The 14,374-nt window shown below is 41.2% G+C and overlaps 1 protein-coding gene across 2 annotated transcripts in view; it reads right to left on the reverse strand.

The window, feature by feature from the left end:
* Positions 1–14,374, reverse strand: part of COL6A2 (collagen type VI alpha 2 chain) — a 90,460-nt gene that overhangs the window by 38,682 nt on the left and 37,404 nt on the right. For both annotated transcript variants that reach the window (XM_068245253.1, XM_068245254.1), the window contains 4 exons: positions 10,750–11,372; positions 4,762–4,782; positions 1,655–1,720; positions 82–135 (listed from right to left, as the gene is read on the reverse strand). In XM_068245253.1, the coding sequence (XP_068101354.1) occupies positions 82–135; positions 1,655–1,720; positions 4,762–4,782; positions 10,750–11,372 (764 nt within the window). The remainder of the gene's footprint in view (positions 1–81; positions 136–1,654; positions 1,721–4,761; positions 4,783–10,749; positions 11,373–14,374) is intronic.

The raw sequence follows: 14,374 nt of genomic DNA on the forward strand, positions 1-14,374 counted from the left end.
AAAGAGAGGAAATGAGATGAGTGCAAAGATTCAACCAAAAAGAGGAGGCCCCTACAACCCTTGTAGTCTTCAATTATTAACCTGTCGTCCTTTTGGTCCAAGGGATCCAGGTTCTCCAGCGTTTCCTTTAGCACCCTAAAATGTATAATAAAGATGAGATGAAGATATCACAGAAAATGTACAGAAATATAACAGGACATGGTAAATTGGTTCCGTTTTAAAAGAAATACAACAAACTTTTTAGGCATGCAAACTTTTGGTTCAGTCTTGAAATGTCTGAAAATTTGTCCCATAGGTGAGTATTGGCAACAGAGGTGGAAATATTGCTCCTACTATAAGTCAGATGTTAATAGCATGCTAGCTACCATCATATAGGGAACACAGTAAAGCTTTTATTAGCACTTTTCAGCTTTTACTAGCAATGAAAAGTTAAAAGTCAATTAAACCCAACCCTAAACAAGGCCAAGATATAAAAAAAAGATGTTGATGAGTGTAAATTATTATCATTATCTTTAAAAGTAAAATTTTCAAATTGGGAAATAATATTTTGTGTAATTTGTGTAACAGTGCTTGCAGAAACTGTTAATCTATCTATTCAGACTGAGGGCCGGGACCCACTAGGAGTGCTTTGGCACGCTTTTCAATCGCCAGGAATTGGCAAAAAATCTATGCCAGTAGATCCCTATGGGGTGGTGCCAACTTTGTTTGCAGCATTTTGTGGGTGATCCACTAAGGGATGCATCTGTGGCCACAGTAGGCAAAATGCTATCGCTCTGGGAAATCCAACTTCCACTATTTATAGTGGGTCCTACTGTCCCAGCTCTTAAACTGTTTTCCTGTTGAGTTACAAAAGTCTGGCCTTCTAATGTAGTCATAAAGACCTTCACTCAATAAGCTTTACTCCTGAGTTTTCTCATAGGAGCTGTTTCACCTTGTAACAATGAAATACTTTTTCAGCCAACAGCAAGTAAATAGTACTTGAAATAGGCTCACCCGAATGTATTTAAGTTATAAGATATACTTACTTAAATACTTTTTAGTACTTCTTTTACTTGCTAGCTATGAAAAGTGTTTTGGGTAGAGATACCATGAGATAGAGAAGCTATAATAGCCTTCATGGTAACATAGTTCATTGGAGTAGAAGCACTGTCTGGTTGCAATCTAAAAAAACAACCATTTTTTTGTCTTGCCACTTCCATTCTGTAGAATCAGTCTTTATGTAGGGACAGATTTTATTCCCTGGTGATCTGGTGGCTTAAAGTGTGTTTACCCATAATTCCCCTAAAGTAGCACTTAGAGACCCCATGAGACAAACATGTTAGAAACAAAAATCGCTGTCTTCATTACTTCCTATGAGGCTTGTCACTATCAAAGTGGTGATCTCCATAGGTAACTATCTGATCACCAATTTATACTTGTGGTCTTCGGAGGGAAAAAAATAACAATAATTTTAGAAGTGACGGTTATGCAGAAAATATGCAAATTCAGACTTTTATACATATGACCATTAGAAAAATGCCATTATTAAAAAACAAATGACAGTTTGACAAACAGCCTTACTTTTGGTAACACAGGTTTGGCATCTTTCTCTTGGGATATGTTACATGTAAATAACAAAGAAACATGCAGGTAAAGAGTCAGGTGGAAAAGTTACCTTCTGTCCTCTCTGTCCAGGTAGACCAGGTGGTCCTGTGATCTCCAGACAGCTCAGCTTATAACACTGGAAAAGAAAAACAAAAAAAAGTATATAGCAACAGAAGCTAGACCCTGCATCCATCTCTGTACCAATGCTGATTAAATTACTTATGCATTAGTTAATTTGATTAGGAAACTTAATATACTTTATATATCTAGGCTTCAATTGATATACATATACAGCATTCAAATACATCATAGTGATGTGTAGTTTTAATTATTTTGCACCTTAAAGCATAATTTGACTATAGTGTAAAAAAGTTTATAATGTACTGTATATAATCACACCATTTTATAATTGAATGCTGTTCAATCATGGGACTGTAGACAATACATACATCCTTAACTTAAAATAACTTAACAGAAAACAGACTTGGTGCATAAAAAAGGCTGTGGCCAATTTTATTGGTTTAGATTAATGCAAAAGAGGTCCAAATGACTTTATTAACTTAAATAAATAACCAATAAATAACCAAACTTAGAAATAGGTCCACCATTACAGTTCAGACCTTAACTAGCAAATATTTAATACCGCAAGGACCCCTTGATGGAACCAATAAACTTGACCACAACGGATCTTCTTCTTGCTGGGAGGGTGGGCGGGAAGCTTGTCCCATCCACGCTGGAAACTTAAGGCAGATAAGTGCTGATGGGCACCTACTTATATACCCTGAGAACGCCCCTGATTGGCTGCTGCAACAAAGTTTAGGCCTAGTAACACCTGGCAGACTTCACCTTATACCTTACCGACCAATCCTCAACAGGCCTACAATCCTTTGCCTCACTACCTAGAGAAAGAATAGCAGCCAATCAGGGGGGAACCTACCTCAGCCATAGAAGCCAATGTTATTTCTTCACATGCAATCTATACAAAGTTAAAACATCTGTTTTAATCATTAGTTCACCTATATAATCTTACCTACTAATCATTCCTTTTTGCCACATTCCCATGAAGGGCCTTCTTTATTAAATACGGCCCTGTACATTCCCTTTAGTTTCTTCCTCCAGCTGCTAATCCTTTCTAATACTGGCAAAAAGTTCGGAGCAAAGCTGCTAGAAACCGTGGCAACAGTACAGGGTTTTATGCAAGGATTTCCCATACTCTTTCTCTATTTTTACCATTGCTTCATGGAAATTTGCACAAGGCAGGAAGTAAAGATTCAGATGACCCCTTTGTCCCCAAAACTCGAATCCACTGGCTACAACTCTTGTCCTGGCATGCATTGCGGCAGACACACGTAGGACAATGGCAGGAAGTTGAAAGTTCAGCACAGTGTGGGCTCTTCTTGGACAAGATGGTGGCTTCCATAAGGGCCTGTTTCCACTACATGCAGATTCTGGATGCAGAAAAACTGACTCCAATGAATGGGCCTGTTTCCACTAAACGCGATTTTTCTGATGCAGATTTCCTATAAGCATTAATTGGAGTCAGTTTTCTGCATCCAGAATCCGCGTGTAGTGGAAATAGGCCCTAAGGGTGAGAGGATGGAAAGGCAGCACCCCGTCGGTAAGTAATTCTGAACACCCCAACCTCTGCCCCCCTTCCCAACAGCACACTCCAGTAAGAACTTTACTTATGTGGAGGTTTATTTAAAAAAAATCCCTGGTGCTCAGTTGCCTTTAAATTTGCACGCAAGGGATTGCAAGCTAGAATTATTTTCATCTCATTAACCATCTCTAAGGACTTGTGTGTTGTGTTCTCCTCTTTTGTGCAGTATATGGAATGCTGTGGACTTGAACTAAAAATAATGAGATAAAACGACATTGTGGATCACCCCGCACATTGGGTACTATGGCATTATGCAAAAACTGATGTATTCATAGGTTTGTGTGACTTTGATTTGTTAAGAAGTTTTGCTACAAGGCCCAGTAGTAGCCACTAGTCAAGTTCTGCAGCACCCAACAGGCTTAGCCGGTGCCTGACTATACAGTGCACCCAGAGGGAGAGGTAAGGCAGCGCCCCAGTGTTTATCTACTGCAATACGTGACCAATTTGGGTATTTTCATAATAGTATAGGACCACAGCTGTAAGATATGGCCATGACAAGATTGTGTTATATAGGTGCATACATGAAAAACTGTTTTTTGTTTTTTTTTATTTAGTAACAAGTATTATTTTGTAGACTTGGTGAGAGTTGAGATGTGGTACCTTTTTTGTTTCTTGATTGACTAACTATTGACCATTATGCCTATGCAACTTCAGTTTTATTCCATTTGCACTAATGATTGCGTATGCTAGAAAAAGCATAAAATGCTTGGCAATTTCCTGGAATCCATTGAAAGTAAGGGGGAAGGGGCAGGGCCAAATGCGATGCTTGTTGAAGCCACGACTCTCTATTGATTGACAGCCAGTTGGATAGATTGTCAGTCACTAAAGACACATGGCTGCAATGTGGACTGCAGTGAGCCGCGCCCACTTTGCATAGATCACATCACCGCTTCTCTAAGGTTGGGAAGGAGAAGGAAGGGCAAGGAGAATGCCTATTGTTGACAGTGAGGATCTGGGCATCTGTGTCCTGTTGCAGCCGTACGTTTCTTTTTTTTTGACATTTGAAATTACAATATTGTATAATGATATTCTATCATTTGCATTTCTATGAAACAAAATTACAGTATATAAAATGTATCTGAGCTAGGGCTGTAAGGGTATGTTTATGTTAAGCAAGATGACCTGAAAGGAACAACAGGTACTGGACAGTTTTTTAAGTCTGTCTCCTCAATTTTTATTGGCAAGGAGATGGTACTGCAGACATAAGATCTCATTCATATTAATGAACAGAAAATTATCCTAACATTCATATTTCCACTGACCCAAGAAAGGAACTACATTTAACCAATTCAAGCCTCTAGCTTTTGTAAAAAAACTGCCACAAAACTGCCAGCTAATTGACTATCAGATGCTGGCTTTGATTGGCTTAGTGTTTTTCCTTTCTTTGGAGAATATACCCATTGAGAGATATTTATTTGCTCATCTGTAACCCATTCTTATAGCCAGTTTAGAGCACAATAAACATATTTTTGCACATAATAAACGTATTAGTCTAATATTACATTTAGTGTACATACCTCTCCATAAGCTTCATGTTTCTGTAGGAAAAATACAAAGAAACAGTTAGTTTTCTCAGTAGAAATGCATACAGTTATTTTAGTCTTTACATATTTATAGTGTAACCCAACAAACCGATGAAGTTATGACATGTACGTTTCCTAATATCCTGGTGCATACAACGCCATCATTTCTGATCATTTTTCATTTAAAGTGGAAATGTCTCCTTCATTCCAACCAAGTCTGCAAGTATGAAATGCATTTCAAGCATACATAGTACATTATTTTGTGAAAAAAAAACAACCTGGAGCTTCAATCATGGGACGAAAATGTAACATTTCTTTTCTGGTAGCATTGCATTAGAATGATGTAATCCATAGCATGTAAAACATAAACCCAGAGAGAGGAAGTTGAAGCACTTTTACAGTGCATATTACCAGAAGAAAGATGTTACTGTATGTATGTACAGTACATGTCGCCAGTGAGTTGGGCCAGACCAATGATGGTTCTCCCTCTCCGATGGCGGTAAATACTGTTCCCCCTCCAAGTTGTCACAACTTGGTGGAAGATGTAATTCAGGGTTCGGCAACCACCGGAGTCCCAAATTACCCTTACATGCCCCCGCAGCATTACACTGCTGTTATTGGGCGCCTGGTTTCAGCACCCGCCAGTGAGTGCCGTGTGCCGAAATCACCTGCTTCGAGATGTTGGCCCAAGCCCTAGAGAAAAATAATATGGCTGTCCCCATTGAGGAAAAATCACAACCTGAAACCTTTAGAAAGTGTAAGCTTCGTCAGGAACTTTTAATATAACATATACTCTCTCCAAGAGTCATTGTGGGCAAACTATGTGTGTCATAGCCAATATACCTAAGACTGATATTCAGGGGATTTTGCAGATAAGTTAGACAATGTCTTATAAAATTTATGTTTTATTTTGGAAATGTTGAAGGCAAGATGAGGCCTGTGCTATTTTTTATCTCCCAAAGGTTTAGGCAGCGAACTAACTCCATAAGACTTACTAGTCTTACACAAAAGTTATGGGCATGGATCAATGGACTGTCCATAGCTAGAGCTGGTTGGTGAAATGCTGAAGTTTTGGCTTGCATGTACATTTAAAGAGAATCTGAGGTGAGCCGGGTCAAAAGAAAAATACTTACCTAAGAAGAGGGAAGCCTCTGGATCCTCCAGAAGCTTCACACACTGTCCTCCAGTCCTCCACCGCTGCCCCGGAACCTACTGAACCTTGCTACTGCACTTCTCTTCATGCACAAGCGTGTCTGCACTGCACCTGCAGAGGCACGGATGGGCCTGGACAGTAGCATGGAGCTGGCTTACTGTGCAGGCACAGCAGTGCTCGCGCAGGTGCAGTATACACGCAGGTGCAGTATGACCACGCTCATGCTTGACAAGGAGCGCAAGCGTGGAATCTAACAGGAGCTTTTTGGATTCTCCGTAGGGATCTGCACTCGGCAACAGAGGACAGTGTGGGAAGCCTCCAGAGGATCCTACTCTTTAGGTAAGTGTATAACTTTTGACCTGAGGTTTGCCTCGGGTAACGTACTCTTTAATATATATTGTGTGCAGCTTGGAATTAGGCCAACTCCAGTTGCAAGATGCAAATAATTTACATTAAACTTGCATGCAAGCCAAAATAATTAGCATCTCTTTCACCATCTCTGTCCATGACATAGATAAGTAAATGTGAATTCTGATTAAAGATTCTAAAAGCATTGCAAAGTACACTGCCTTCTAAAAACACAAAGTGCAGGTCAACTCTATCAGAACATGTCCAAAAAGGTAAATGCATAATGCATTAGTACAGGGAAGCCATGTACATCAAAGGTGGACCTTGCATCCATATTCACTAGTTTACAGACCTATAGCTGAATTCTGACTGGCAGGGCCGGATTTCTGAAAGGGCCACAAAGGCCCAGGCCTTGGGGGCAGCAGCCCATGGGGCCACCTGGACATGAAAGGGGCTGCTACATATGAAAGAACAGAATAGAGAGCAACACAAGAAAAAGGGAAACTGATGCTCAAGGAAGCTGTTCATAAAAGCGAGGGGCTGCACATGGATGTCTTACATGGAAGAGGCGGCTGCACATGGACGTCATTCATAACAGATGAACACTTCACAATAAATGTACAATAAAGGGGAGGCTATAATGGAGAGCACAAAGATAAAAGTACAGTATAATAAAAGGGTACCATAATGGTGGAGCTCAATAAGGGAATACCAAAAAAGGGAATATTTTAATGGAGGAGCACAATGGGTACAACACAATAAAGTGGGCACTATACTGGGGGAGCATAATTGAAATCACACAGCATAACTTTATGTAGCCTTAGAAGGGGAGACCATCAAACTGGCACTACTACAATAGGAGGGAGGACACCATAATGAAAGGAGAATGAAGGCAGTAGCAAGAGCTTGCTTAGCTGCCCATACTGAGGTTTGACAAGCCTAGCATATAGGAGGTTGTTGCATAAGTCTGCATACTGTCCTGAAAAGATGAATGAAAACTGAAATGAAGAAGGGATTCAAACCTCAACATTACTATAGGGCTCCCAGACCCAATGAGAATTATGGCCACTTCTGGATCATAAGGTACCAGGAAATTGCCATAACTTGGTTCCAATACAGTACTGACATTCTCTGTTACACTATTCATTCAATAATAATCAGGATATATGTACAGGCAGTACATTAGGGGGTATTTGTACGTTAGAAGGCACAGAGCTATGCACTAACAAGCAGAAGAATCATTCAGTTGCCACTAATCCCAGTCACAATAGTATGGATGATATACACTACAATACAATACAATAACATGTCTATAGCGCTTTTCTCCCATAGGACTCAAAGCGCTTAGGCTCTCTCAAATTCATTAGCTGGTAGTAGGATGAAGTCTTCACACAACAAAAGTTATATTTCTGCAAATGCCAAACTGAACAGGTGGGTTTTCAGTCTGGATTTAAACATGTCCAGAGATGGAGCTGACCTGATCTGGTCCTTATACAGGTATTCCATCGCAGTATCATAAGTTTACTCACCCAACATTTAAGAAGTGCATTTTACAAAAATATGTTTATTTTTAACATTTAAAATTATATTGGAGTGCATTTAACGTTTTGGCAATATCTTAAGGCAGCTCCAGGTGCCTTGGTTCTCTCAAACCCAGAAAATGTTGTTGTTGTAATATTGGACTGCAATCATGAAGGAGTGGAACAGGTAGAGGTTCATCAGGGCAGAGTCTGATTTACACTATAAAATGTACTGTATGTTTGTATATCTATATATTAAAGAGACACTGAAGCGAAAAAAAATATATGATATAATGAATTGGTTGTGTACTATGAATAATTACTAGAAGATTAGCAGCAAAGAAAATATTCTCATATTTTATTTTCAGGTATTTAGTGTTTTTTCTAACATTGCATCATTCTCTAATATGTGCAGAATACACGACACTCAGCATTCAAAATGATTCTTTCAGAGCAGTCTGTGAACTAATGACCTCTTCTCTGGCAGAGAAAAAGTAAATAGTTAACTAACAGTTGAGATAATAAAAGTCAGAAAACAGCCCTCTCCACGACTTTGAAAGTCGTAGAGCTTAATGGCTTTTTTGTATAGAGATAACAACTGGAGTTTCTTAACTCTTCCTGTACTGGAAATCATTAGACTGATGTATCTGATCTTAATGTTTTACTTCTTAGCTGTACTACACATACAAATCATAATATCATAATTTTTTTTTTCGCTTCAGTGTCTCTTTAAGTACTACTGACCTAACAGCATAAGAAGAGTTTCTATCAGCTCACTGGAAGTGTTTTTGATTACTCTGCCTAACCTTGTGGCATACTCTTTTATTAAACCCATTTGAATGTTCTATAGTGGGCCAGTAGGGGTAACGGCAACCTGGGGTCATCTCTCTGCTCAAGGTAAGTCTAATGGGGGGAGAGGGACTCTATAACATGCTCAACATCAGCTATGGAAAACTAGCAGGATCTAATTATACCATGGAAAGTTATAAAATTATTTCAGAAGACAAAGTATTGGCTGGCACATGAGTTTTGAGCAAACACCGTTTACACAGCATAAACCATACCATCAACTGAAATGAGAAGTTCAGAGTCGGGCACCAGCGTAGTATAACCTTCAACATTTTATTTCATTAGGAAAATACAGTAAAGCAGCATGAGAGTGACAGAGCAGCCTGACAGCTGACGGGGCTCTCTGCTTTGTTAGAGACCAAAGTGACATCTGACAAAGCTGGGAGAACCGTAAAACATCTGTCAGATTGTAATATGCGCTGCGTAATATGTTGGCGCTTTATAAATACAATAAATAAATAAATACTACTGGAACAAAATTTTGAACGTTCTACTAAACTGGAGCCCGACTCTAGACTTCTCTTTTCAATTGAGGCCATTACAATTTACAGTAGGCCACTGGATTTCAGCCTGGCCATACTGGTTATATCAGTATCTCTTTTCTGTAAAATCTATTTATTGGGGCTACTGTAACATCTGCGGCTGCGGGCACGCAGGGTGTCTCCTCAGCTGCCTCGGTTCCCTGCTCGGAGGATTTTTCCATTCGGCCGGCGTCTAGCGGAATTGTCATTGGCACATAGGGTTGCTGTATCGCGCGGCCGAGCGCGTAGACAGGACCTTTATGTTGGGAGGAGGCGCGTCAGCTGACCCGCTGGTCGGCTGACGTCAGAGGGAACTCACACCGCTCAGGATTGGCTAATTGTAGTGGGCGCGGCTGTGAGGTTTCCTCTGCTTCTTAAGCCTTCACGGTTCACTTGCAACCTGTCTGCTGTTGCGAATACATACGTGTTAGCGCTCAGACCTTAGACTAGTATCCGGTGTGCTTTGATCTGGGAGGAAACCAGGGATTTCACACAAGACTAGGACTATTGTTTTATTGTATTATTATGGATATTCTGTGTATGACTCTGGCTTATCTCTGACTCTGCTATTGCTTTACGTTTCTGTACCTCTGCCCATCTGATCTAGTTGCTGAACCTCTGCCTGAATACCTACTACTCTTTTGCCTACTGATTCTGTACTGTATCTGCCTCTCAGTTGCCGAACCTAGTCTGTCTGACCTCTCTACTCACCAGTGAGCCCTTGCCACTAGTGAGGTGCTCTTCTGATAGTACCCACCAGCTCCTCTGGTGAGGTTTAGTTAAATCTACTTAGTTACTGTTTCTGATAGTACCCACCAGCTCCTCTGGTGAGGTCTCAATAAACTGATCAGTTACTGTTGCACCAAGCACATCTTTTTCTGTGTTCCTGTTAGCTATACTTGCATTATTGGTGATTCTGCAGATCACCACATAATCAGGTATAGCGTCTGTATTATTGGTGATTCTGCAGGTCACCACATAATCAGACGCTTGTGTTGCTACACCAAAACGTTATACAATCATTACAGCTACATTATTTCCCCTTACAATTAGCCTTCCTCATTTAGTGCTTTAAGGCATGTATATATATATATATATATATATAGATGTGATATGTATAAGATGACTGGTGACGTCCTGCTACTGCTTGGTACATCTGAAAATGTTCTTTACCTTCTCATGAAAAATCAATGTGTTTGAATTTATATAGCCAGCATGATGGTCTCCAAGGATACCTCTTATAGTTATCCACAAAGTGTGTCTCATCATCATAATAGTGCTAATATTTGAATGTATTTTGAGGCATCTAACACCCCCAGTATGTTCCCAAGGAATAAACAGTAATTCATATCATTACCTAAGTGAACTGATGAAAGCAACCGATAGAATGGAAACTTATCAATAAGTAAAAATGACTAAATATGTTTAATTATATGCTGCAGGCTATGGTAACTCTACGGACTTAATCGTGGTGCTTAAGTTCATACATTTTCTCTGCGTTGCGATTGCATAGTATTGCAACACTATGTGCATGGTATGAATGGAACCTTAAAGGCTGAAACTTTTCTCTGTTATGTTTCCAGTTTCTTACCATAACTTGGATGATTTTATCAATGGTTTTGTGATCTATCTCAGTTTGGTCTTCTTGCTGGGTCACTGAATATGAATTCCTGAACAGCTCATAGGGCTGGTTTGCAATCTCTCGGAGACCAGATTCGTACACATCCCGACTTGCGGCAACTGAGAATAGCTTGATGCCTGCACTCTGTGCGAGGTCTGCTTGCTTTTTCACTCCACCACAGGGGTTTCCAGTCACATGACCATCAGTGATCACCACTGCAAAATTCACAGTTTGTAGACCTTGGGCAGCCTGCTCCTTAATTTGGGCCTCAATCAGGGCAGTCATGTTGGAGATGGCACAATCGGTGAAGGTGCCTCTTCCGATGTACTTGACATTACGCAAGTCTGAAATGTATTTTTTCTGATCGCTAGTGAGTTGGCTGTAGATCTCTACCACATCTGAGTAATGCAGACCACCATACATCCAGTTCATAACAACTCGGTCCAGGTATGCTGCATTCTCTAACTTTGACAGGAAAGCGGGAATAAATCGCTTCATATGGTCCAGCAAGCTCTGGATGGGAGCGGTCTGTAGGATTATACTCTCAGATGTGTCAATTATGAAGAAAACATTGATTGGGCATTTGATTTTATCTGCAAAACAGTAGTAAAAGGACTTAGTTATTGGTGAAAAGGAGAGTAAAATATTCTACAGCTTTTGTCTAGTAATAAGTGGTCTGCTTTGGTTGAACCAGAATTTGCATGCATTAAAATAATCTACAGAGACTAGGATTACCATGGATTGTCTGATCCTCCCATCCATATGGAATATAAACGCTGATGAAATAAGGGAATCCTTGGATCTCTTAACCTCCTTGGCGGTCTGATTCTTTCCAGATTTTAGGGTCTAAAAGCGGTGCAATTTTTTTCCACTCTTTCAGACCCTAAAACCTGAAAAAAATCATTCTGGCAGGGAGATCTGCAGCAAAAAAAAAAAAAAAAAAAAGTACCTTCCTGGGCTCCTGTGCTGCAGTTTTCTCTTTGCCCACAAGATGGCGCTAATATACATATAAACAAACTTCTCTATATTTCTCTAATATAGAGAAGTTCGTTTTCAATATTAGCCCCGCCCCCGATGACGTCACGCTGCCACCACCGCTCTGCTGCTGCCACCACGGCTGCGCTGCTCCAACTGGCTGCCGGGTCCCCGGAAGAATAGCGGGGACATGGGGGATCCCGGCGGCCAGGGAAAGACCCCACACTGCCGGGGAGAGAGGCTGGAGTCCCGCTGCGCAGCGAGATCGCGTGCGGGACTCCACAACTACAAGTAAAGCTCTGCAATGCCTACCCCGACCTGAGCTCGGGATCACCGCTAACAGCTTCTTTTTTCTACCCCGAGCTCAGGTCGGGAAAACCGGCAAGGAGGTTAACTGTACAATTTTTAGTGAAAAATTGTATTTTGAATACGATTATTCAGTTTATATTGTATGAGAACAGAGTTGTTGGTTGGCCCAATCGATCCTGAATGATTTTAGACAAGACAAATAACATTTATATTGTGCTATTCTCCTGGCGGACTCAAAGCACTTGAGCTTCAGCCACTAGGGCGCACTCAGTAGGCAGTAGCAGTGTAAGGGAGTCTTGCCTTAGGTGGTCTCCTTGCTGAATAGGTGCTGGCTTACTTAAAGTGAACCTTAAGTAAGTGCCCTCGCAGCCACTCACTAATCCTCTGGTCCCCCGCTGCCAGCTAGTTTCGTTTTTGCCGACAGGCCCGTCAGGACTGGCCACGGGTAGCTTTTTCTGCATTCCCGACTGTAATTAGCGCTATTGCGGGCCGCAACGCGTACAAAAATACACGTTGCCGCATTACGTATTTTTGTACGCGTTGCGGCCCGCAATAGCGCTAATTACAGTCGGGAATGTGGAAAAATCTATGCGTGGCCAGTCCTGACGAGCCTGTTGACAAAAACGAAACTAGCTGGCAGAGGGGGACCAGAGGATTAGTGAATGGCTGCGAGGGCACAGGACTGCTGCAGGGGGCTGGTAGAAGCCCCAGGTGAGTAAAACTCTTTTTTTTCTGGCTTAAGTGTCCCTTTAACAAGAAAAGCCGACATTTGAACCCTGGTCTCTTGTGTCAGAGGCAGAGCCCTTAACTAGTACACTATGCAGAAGTATAAAGTAAAGTTTGATAAATAATTCTAGGTCCCTCCCCATGAGTTATCTGGGTATTCCTAAAGTAAAGTTTGGTACTACAAACAATGCTAATTAAGCTATTTATTGCTGCATAATGCAAATCCTAGCTGAGATTCAAACCCAGGTCTCCTGTGTCAGACGCAGGGCCTTTACCTATTACACTATCCAGCCACTGCTGGTACGTAATGTGCGTGTTGCTAGAACACCAGGGGCTTTATTCACAAAAGAGTGATAACTGAGTTATCACGCCTAAAAGCTTTGCATGTGCAAACTTGCATGCAAGCCATTTTGCACGCGTGTTGCGCATGCAAAGTTTTAGTGCTCGCGCGTTAACTTTTATTATTTACCGTAGTATTTATATAGCACTAACATCTACCGCAGCGTTGTACAGAGTATATATAGTCTTGTCACTAACTGTCCCTCGGAGGAGCTCACAATCTAGACCGTACCATAGTCATATGTCTATGTATGTATTGTGTAGTGTATGTATCATAGTCTAGAGCCAATTTAGGGGAAAGCCAATTAACTTATCTGTATGTTTTTGGGTTGTGGGAGAAAACCGGAGTGTCCAGAGGAAACCCACGCAGACACAGGGAGAACATACAAACTCCTTGCAAATGTTGACCTGGCTGAGATTCGAAACCGGGGACCCAGCGCTGCAAGGCGAGAGCGCTAACCACTATGCCACCGTGCCGCATTACGCCGATAAGTTCGCTTTGCAAGTGATAACTATGGCGCTTCGCGTGCCAACCTATTAGAGTGTATGCTTAGCACGCCGTTCTAAGCTGGTTTTCAAGCAATGTAATGCGCGCAAAACTTAACGCGCGTAAACTAATGACTTCATTCGAAGTCATTAGTTTATGTGCGTAAAGCTTTATACGCATGATGTCACGTGCAAAGCAGCTTTGCACGGGCGTGCTAAGTGTTAGCACTCTTTTGTGACTCAAGCCCCATGCGCTCTGCTACCTAGGTAACTAACGTAACTAGTGTTAAAGTGAATCTGAGATGAACTTTTATTCATTGCATAATTGTGTTCCTTACATATAGTTTATAGGGCATTCCTCAAGCCAAATACTTTTTTTTTAATACTCTAATTCCCTATAAACTAAACAAGCCTCACCCACCGCTTCTCCAAAACACCAAGGCACTCAGACTCCTGTACCAATGGCTTATGGGAGCTCAGTCTGGGTAGGAGGAGGAGGAGTTTACTAGCCAGAGATTTCAGAGGCAGAGGGGAGGGGGGAGTGCTTTTTTCACAGGCTAAGGAGGAGGGGGGGGGGGGGGGGAGATGCAGTTGCGGATTACCTGTGTAATGATGACAAGCAGAACATGGCGGCTCTCATTGCATCACAGGAAGAAATCATCATATACTGTTGAAGCTGTTTACTGTTAGATTTTATGTGTAAACTATCTAAACTTTAGATAAGATATATAGACAAGTTACTTGTTATAGTTAGTTTTTC

Source organism: Hyperolius riggenbachi, chromosome 7 (genome assembly GCF_040937935.1).
Source record: "Hyperolius riggenbachi isolate aHypRig1 chromosome 7, aHypRig1.pri, whole genome shotgun sequence".
NCBI lineage: Eukaryota > Metazoa > Chordata > Amphibia > Anura > Hyperoliidae > Hyperolius > Hyperolius riggenbachi.